The sequence below is a fragment of the Manihot esculenta genome, chromosome 1, assembly GCF_001659605.2.
Source record: "Manihot esculenta cultivar AM560-2 chromosome 1, M.esculenta_v8, whole genome shotgun sequence".
Classification (NCBI taxonomy): Eukaryota; Viridiplantae; Streptophyta; class Magnoliopsida; order Malpighiales; family Euphorbiaceae; genus Manihot; species Manihot esculenta.
Genome location: NC_035161.2, coordinates 3,874,975 through 3,882,370, shown reverse-complemented (window position 1 = coordinate 3,882,370; position 7,396 = coordinate 3,874,975). Strand labels below are relative to the sequence as shown.

The window sequence follows — 7,396 nt, the reverse complement described above, 5'->3', positions numbered from 1 at the left end:
ATAATTAAATTAAAATATAAAAATTAGAAACTAAAAAATATACAAAAGAAAATAAAACAATATTGAAGTAATTTCCACGAACCACTCTCTATTCATATGAGCGTAATTTTTCCAATGTTTTTTCATTTCATTGGCAATTCAACCTCTCTTTTTTTAAATTTAAACCAAATCTAACTCGCTTCAAAAGTTAATTCTAAGAAAAGAGTACCTAAAATTCTCATAACGGGTACATTACCTCTATCTCAAATCGATATGGGGCACATTAACTCTATCTAAAACCAATATAAGGCACATTAACTCTATTTAAAATCGATATGAAATTCACCACACGTTGGACCGTGACATATTTATGGGAGACCCAATATTGATGGAGAGACTTGGATACCATGTAAAATTTGGGTTAGACCTAACTCACCCCAAAAGTTAGTTATAGGAAATGAGTGTTTAAGGCCCTTATAAGGGGCACATTACCCTTATCCCAATTAATGTGAGATTCAACACACGCTCAAAAATATACTGAAGCATGACATATTTAGGGGAGGTCGATAGAGAGACTCGAATATCATGTTAAATTTGGGTAATACTTAACTCACCCCAAAAGTTAGTTTTAGGGGACGAGTGTTTAAGACCCTTATAATGAGCACATTACCTTATTTCAAACCGATGTGATATTCAACACACCTCTAATGCTCAAGATTGTGAAATATTTGTGGGAGGCCCAACATCCTTAGGAAGACTTTGCTACCATATTAAATTTGGGCCTTCTATAAATATTTCACGGTTTGGTATAGTCCTTAGACAAGAGGGAATGTGTTGAATCCCACTTCGATTTGGGATAAGGATAATGTGCTCAATTTTAGACACTCCTCCCCTTTAAAGCTTTTGGGATGAATTAGGACAGATCAAATTTAACATATTATTTTTTATCCTTCCATTAATTTTTCCTATTTTCTTTAGGCAAGAGGGACATTCTTCCTTTCTGGAAAGTAAATTCCCTCTCCATCTCTAAATTTTTTTTCTATCCGTTTTTTTAAAAGTAAGTAGATCCGGCAAAAAAGGAAAAGAGATATTTAGATAATGCTAAATCTGTTGCAAATATATATTCTTTTAGCGTACACTTAGTTATTATTATTATTTTTAGTGTATTCTAAGTTATTATTTTTTTTCTTAGATCATATTTTTTATTGAGAAAGAAAATGCTAAAGAAAGTAAAAATAATTATAATATTTAATAAAGAAAAGTAAACTATAGTTAGGTGTACTTTTGTGCTTTTGTATTTTAGAGGCTAAAATAATTAGAGTTTGAACTTTTACAATTTAAAAATTCAGTGGTTAATAGCGTTAGATATGCTGATATGTTATGTCGATATTATTGCCATGTCTGATATTACTATCATTATAACCTCGTCAACTTTTTTTTTATATAAATTAAATAAAAAAATTAAAAAATATAAATATTTAAATTACAAATAAAACAAAGTTTTAATCTTTAATAATAAAAATGTGAAACTTCCGAAATAAACGAAAAGCACAAAAAGGGAAGGGAGACAGGGAGAGAGATAGAGAGAATCTCTCTATTTATCTCTCTCTTCACTTACTTCTCTATCTCACTTTCCTTTTTTTTTTTATCAAAATTTATCATTTATTAATTTTTGGATAAATATTAAAAAAAAAGAGTTAGAATAGAAATATATAAGAGTAGTGAGTCGAAAATTTTAAATCCAAGAAATTTCCTAATAAAGTATGTAAATTGTAAAGGTCTATTTATGGATTTAAGTAAATTTCACGGAGTTGAAACATTCATTTTAACGAAATAATCAAATAAGTTTGATTTTGTCAAAAGTATGGTAAACTTTGTGTATACAACAAGATTAATGAGAGTGGAGTTGTATTTCTTATTTTATATATAGTAAAAAAAATCAGAATAACAATAAAAATTTAATAAAATGAAAATAAAATTTATAAATGGATATAAATTTATAACCGTAATAGTTTTATAAATAAATGTTGGAAAAATATTTTTTTAACAAATTGATTTTAAATTGTTTACGAATTTATTTATAATCATTTAATTTTATAAATAGATTAATATTAGTTTGTAAATATATTTATATCTATTTAATTTTATAAACAGATTATATGCAAAGTGAGATAGGGACAAGAGGTGAGAGAGAGTCATAGAGATAATCTTTTACATTTGTCATATTCTTTGTCATATTCTCCCTTTTTATTTACTATTCTATCTCTTTCATTCCTATTTTCTTTTATATATTTTAAAAAGCTACACACTCTTACTATTAAGAATTGATATTTTATTTTATTTTCAATATGAAAGACTTGTATATTTAAATTTTGACATTCAAATCATAAAAAGAAAATATTGATAAAATCAGCATGTCATTTCAAACGTGACAATAATATTAGCATGCCACGTTAAATATAGTGATCATATTAATATACCACATTAATATATTTAATCCTGCCGACCATTAAATTCTAAAATTGTTAAGGATGTGAAAGTTTAGATTAACGAAAGTTATTTTAATCCTTAAAATATAAAAAATAAAAATTTTATAATTACAGAAAAATATCATATGCAATCTATTATAAAGTCAATTATCAACCCATTAATTGCCACGATTTTAAATCACTCAACATATAAAGTTTTATATTTTATTTTCTAAATTAGGGCATGGTAATTTTTTATTAAAATTGAAAAATTGAATCGAATTAAATATAAATTAATAAATTAAAATTGTATAACTCTTGGAGCAAATCTTAGCAATCTATCCAAAGCATTACGCATAAACTTTCTAGCAAATAAGAAGCAAATATGAACCTTCTTCCCATTGTATTCACATCCTTTATTTCCATTGCTTCTCAGCCTGTCCAAGAAATCCCTAGTGATTTCCATCCTCCCAAACCTGTTTGGATGGGGCCCACCCTTTGACCAGTCAACCCATGTCACTGTCCTGTTTGAATTCCACCTCCAAAACTTGATACTAACAAAAGTTGGCAAGTAGTGCTCATCACCATAACAAGATCCCTTGCAACGTCTCCGAAATATATCGAAATATTTTCGGTCAGAGACTACCTCGACGGCGAGCTTCCGATCCATTTCGAACCATTGGGAGCCCTTTCGCCATTGATGAAGCTGAATTGTTGGCCTCATTCGTGAGTTGTATCGGCCACGGCCGACTGGCCCAAGCAGGTCGTAGACCTCTAGGAAAGATTTCGAAGAGCCCATTAGGTAATGGTAGATTGTTGAGAAGTTGAACAGAGGAATGCAAGACTCTGAGAGGAGAACAAAGCGTTGGTTGGAGAAATCCAGCAGTGCATTTGCCAATAGGAGACGCTCTGCTTCAACCATTGTAAATTTTCCCCATTGTACCTCCTGCATTAGATGTTATGCTTGATTAGAAATGATAATAAATAGAACATATGCCATGATTATCTTCTCGAATTTAAACACATTTTTCATATTCAAACTTTTTAAATTCAAGTAAATTTTATTTTAAATTAATTAAAATTATTTTAAATTCGATAAAAAATACTATAATCCTCTTTGAAATTAATTTTTAGAGGCGAGTAGTATTCGGTTCAAATAAAAAAATCGATCAAACTGAATTAATTTAAAATTTTAGTTTAATTTTTTATTTATTTCAGTTCGATTGGATTTTTAATTTCAAAAATTTTAGTTATTTCGATTTGGTTCAGTTTTAATAAAAAAAAATTAAAAAAATTAAAAAAATTAAATCGAATATATCATTGATAATAATATATTATTTTCAATAATATAGAAATTAGATCAAGGTTAAAATATTTTGATTAAATTTTAAAATACTAAAAATAAAGTGTAAATAATAAAAAATTTATTAAAAATTCAAATTGATAAAATCAAACTAAATTGAACCGAATCAGATTGGTTCGGTTCAATTCGGTTTCTGACCAGAATCAATTCATTTCGATTTTTATATATACTAAAATTTCAATTTTCAATTTATTCAGTTCGGTCTAATTTTAAATCGAACCGACCAAATACTTTCCTATTAATTTCTCATGAAATAACTTAATTAAATTAGATTATTAAAAAAAATAAAATCCTTAACTTTTCAAAAAGTTAAAGAAGAAATATCAACTAAATAAAATAAAATTTTTATATTTTTTAAAAATTTAAATTTTCTATTTGAGTTACTCTAATTAAATATAATTAGGTCGAAATTTTATTATTAATAAAATAATTATTACTTATAAAAAAGACTGAATTAATTTAGAGGTTTAATACAATTTCTTTCACTAAATTATAGATTAAAAAATTGACCAGGAAATTTCTTTCTCTAAATTAGCATAAGAAGCTACATGAAAACTTAAGATAAGACCCTCCCCAATTACACAAAAAAATAAAATAAAAATAAAAATAGTTTTCAAGCCGAGTTGGTAGGCTTGGTTACTTGACCTAATTCAGTACGCAAAACAGAACTCCAGGTTTATTCAGACAATAAAATCTATACAACTGCATAGGTTCCATCGTGACCACATGAACTATTAGCTAGCCATACCCCACTTGTCACCTTTACAACTGCATAGGTTTTTTTTTTTTTTTTTTTTTTGTCTTTTTTCTTTTATTATTAATAGCAATTTAATAACTATATTCTAGAAATTAGACTATTTAATCTATTGATTTTGCTTTCATTCCGTCAATATTTCTATATTTATTTTGAAGGAGAAGCCGTTTTAGATTAAAATTAAAAAAATTGATCGAATTAAATTAATTTAAAATTTTAATTTAATTTTTTATTTATTTTGATTTGATTTAGTTTAATTTTTAATTTTAAAAATTTTAATTATTTCTGTTTGATTCAATTTTAATTAGAAAAAAATTGAAAAAATCGAATTAAATTAGTGATAATAATATATTATTTTTAATAATATAAAGAAATTAAATTGTATTAAAATTAAAATATTTTAATTAAATTTTAAAATATTAAAAATAAAGTGTAAAAAAATAAAAAATTTATTAAAAATTAAAACCAATTAAATTAAATCGAAATCAATTTAATTTTTATAAATACTAAAATTTTAAATTTTAATTTATTCAATTCAATTTAATTTTAAATTGAACGGATCGAATTACTCACCCTAATTATTTAATAATAACAATCTTAAAGATTAAGGTATTTTAATAAAATTAAAATCCATGATATAAAATAATATATTTTGTCTAATAATAACAATCATAATGTCTTGAGCGTTAGTAACAGTTAGGCAGCCAAACCTCTGTATATGAGTGAGATTTAAGACTATTATTTTTTTAATTAATAATTTAGTAAATTTTGGACTAAATGTATAATTATCTAATAAATAATGAAGAAAACAAGACAGAAAAATGAAATGATAAAATATATAAAAAAAAATAGAAATAAATAAACTGACCTTGCTTGGGATCCTTCTGCCATAGAACACAGAATTGGAGGGCACTGTGCCCTTGAATGATGGACTTGAATGGACATAAATTGAGTAAAAACCTTCATGACCTTTAAAGAACAACTCCCAAAGAGGAGCCAAAGGCAAAGGCCCTCTCGTCAAGAACAAAAATGCAACCTTTGGGACAATCTTCAATGGAAATTCGTTTACACGAGGAACCATTGACGCTCTCCATAACAGTTCTTTTTCTTGCATATCATGGGACAAGTTTGGTGGTTTTAAGAACTCTTCTAAACCGGTTCGGTTCCTGGTTTGATTCAGGACCACTCCCAAATGTAAAAGCTGCGGCGGGGGAGAAGGAGGTTTAGATAGTGAAGTCTGGGTTTGGATGGAGATTTGGTTGAGTTGAAAGTTGAAAGAAATGTCTTTGAGATAGAAACCGAAGGCTAAGCCGCAGCCGAAGAGAAGGATATAGGAGATGAAGTGATGGAGGTGGACTTGGCCGCCATTGATGAGCTTGGATCGCAGTTGCTGTTCTCTATTCTTCATCTGGATGGAAAGACAAAGAGACAGAGAGACAGCCAGACAGGAACAGGAACAGTAGAGAATAAGGATTGTTCTTGTTCAATGTAACGGTCTGTTTGGCTTTTGATGGATTTGCCCTGAAATTATTGTTGGTATTGATGGGTGTTTATGGAGAGAGAGAGAAAGAGAATAAGAGAAGAAGGGAGGGAGAGTGGTGTTTATGGAGAGAGAGGGAAAGAGAATGAGAGAAGAAGGGAGGGAGAGAGGACGTTTATTAGGAGAGAAAAATTCTTACACAGGATTAGATTTAGGATTATTGAATAAAAAAATTTAAATATTTACCACTTTTTTATATTTATATTTTAATTATAAAATTTTAAATAATAAAGTCAATCCTTTTATATTTACTTTAATTTTAATTATTTAATTTAATTAATTTTAATTAAAAATTTTTTAATTTACATGGGATGTCATGTAAAATCATTTCTTAAAAAGTTTATTGATAAAAAAATTTAAATATTTATATTAAATTATATTTATATTTAAAATTTTAAATTTTAAATAATAAAATTAAATATCCACACGTTTAGTCTGATAGTAAATGCATCTAAATAAATATAAAAAATCTCAAGTTTTACTAACCAATTTTCATTTTAAAAAAAAAATAAAAATAAAATTTTGTTAATTTATCATGATTATAATTAAAAAAATTAAATTAATAACAATTATAATATAATTTCTAAAATTTTATATTAATAAATATATAATTTTTTAATTTAAATTTTATATTAAAAGTACATTTATTTTATATTTATCATATATAATATTAAATAAATATTTATTATTAATAAATGTTTTATTATATAAAATATGACATATAAATATTATTTAAAATAATTTATTAAAAATTTATATTCACTATTATAAATTATTATGTATGTATTTTAATTTTAAAAAAATATATTTTATATTAATAATATAAAATAAAATAGGTTTTGGTACGTAAAGTTATTCTTTTATAATTTTTATAAAATCTTATATATGGTAATCGGTTTTTTATAACTTACTTGATATATTTAATATTTTTATTTTATATATAGATAAACTTGTGATATATATTAATTTATTGACCGAATCAAAAAAATTATATTTTATATCAATAATATTAAATAGAATAAAATATTATATATTTTATACTATAATTTTTTATATTTTAAATTTTTATTAAACTATAATATATGTATAAAAATAAAAATAGAAATAAATAATAGAATTAATAAAAAATGGTATTATTAAAATAAAAATATATATTTTAAAAATTATTTTATTAGTCAAATAAAATTTTGGGATTATATTATAATTTTTTAATAACTTTTCAAATTAATTGAGTTTTTTTTTATTATCATCGAAAAAAAATTAGTTTTATTATATAAAATTTAAAATTTTGA

The 7,396-nt window shown here is 24.8% G+C and overlaps 1 protein-coding gene across 1 annotated transcript; it reads right to left on the bottom strand.

Annotated features, from left to right (window-relative positions):
• Positions 1 to 2,732: 2,732 nt before the first annotated feature.
• On the bottom strand, positions 2,733 to 6,308 carry LOC110601525 (glycosyltransferase BC10). The gene is made up of 2 exons (XM_021738684.2): positions 5,433 to 6,308; positions 2,733 to 3,393 (listed from the first exon to the last, which is right to left on the bottom strand). The coding sequence occupies exons 1-2, from the start codon at positions 5,970 to 5,972 to the stop codon at positions 2,749 to 2,751; spliced, it is 1,185 nt and encodes a 394-aa protein (XP_021594376.1). The 5' UTR covers positions 5,973 to 6,308; the 3' UTR covers positions 2,733 to 2,748.
• Between the last annotated feature and the right edge of the window lie 1,088 nt (positions 6,309 to 7,396).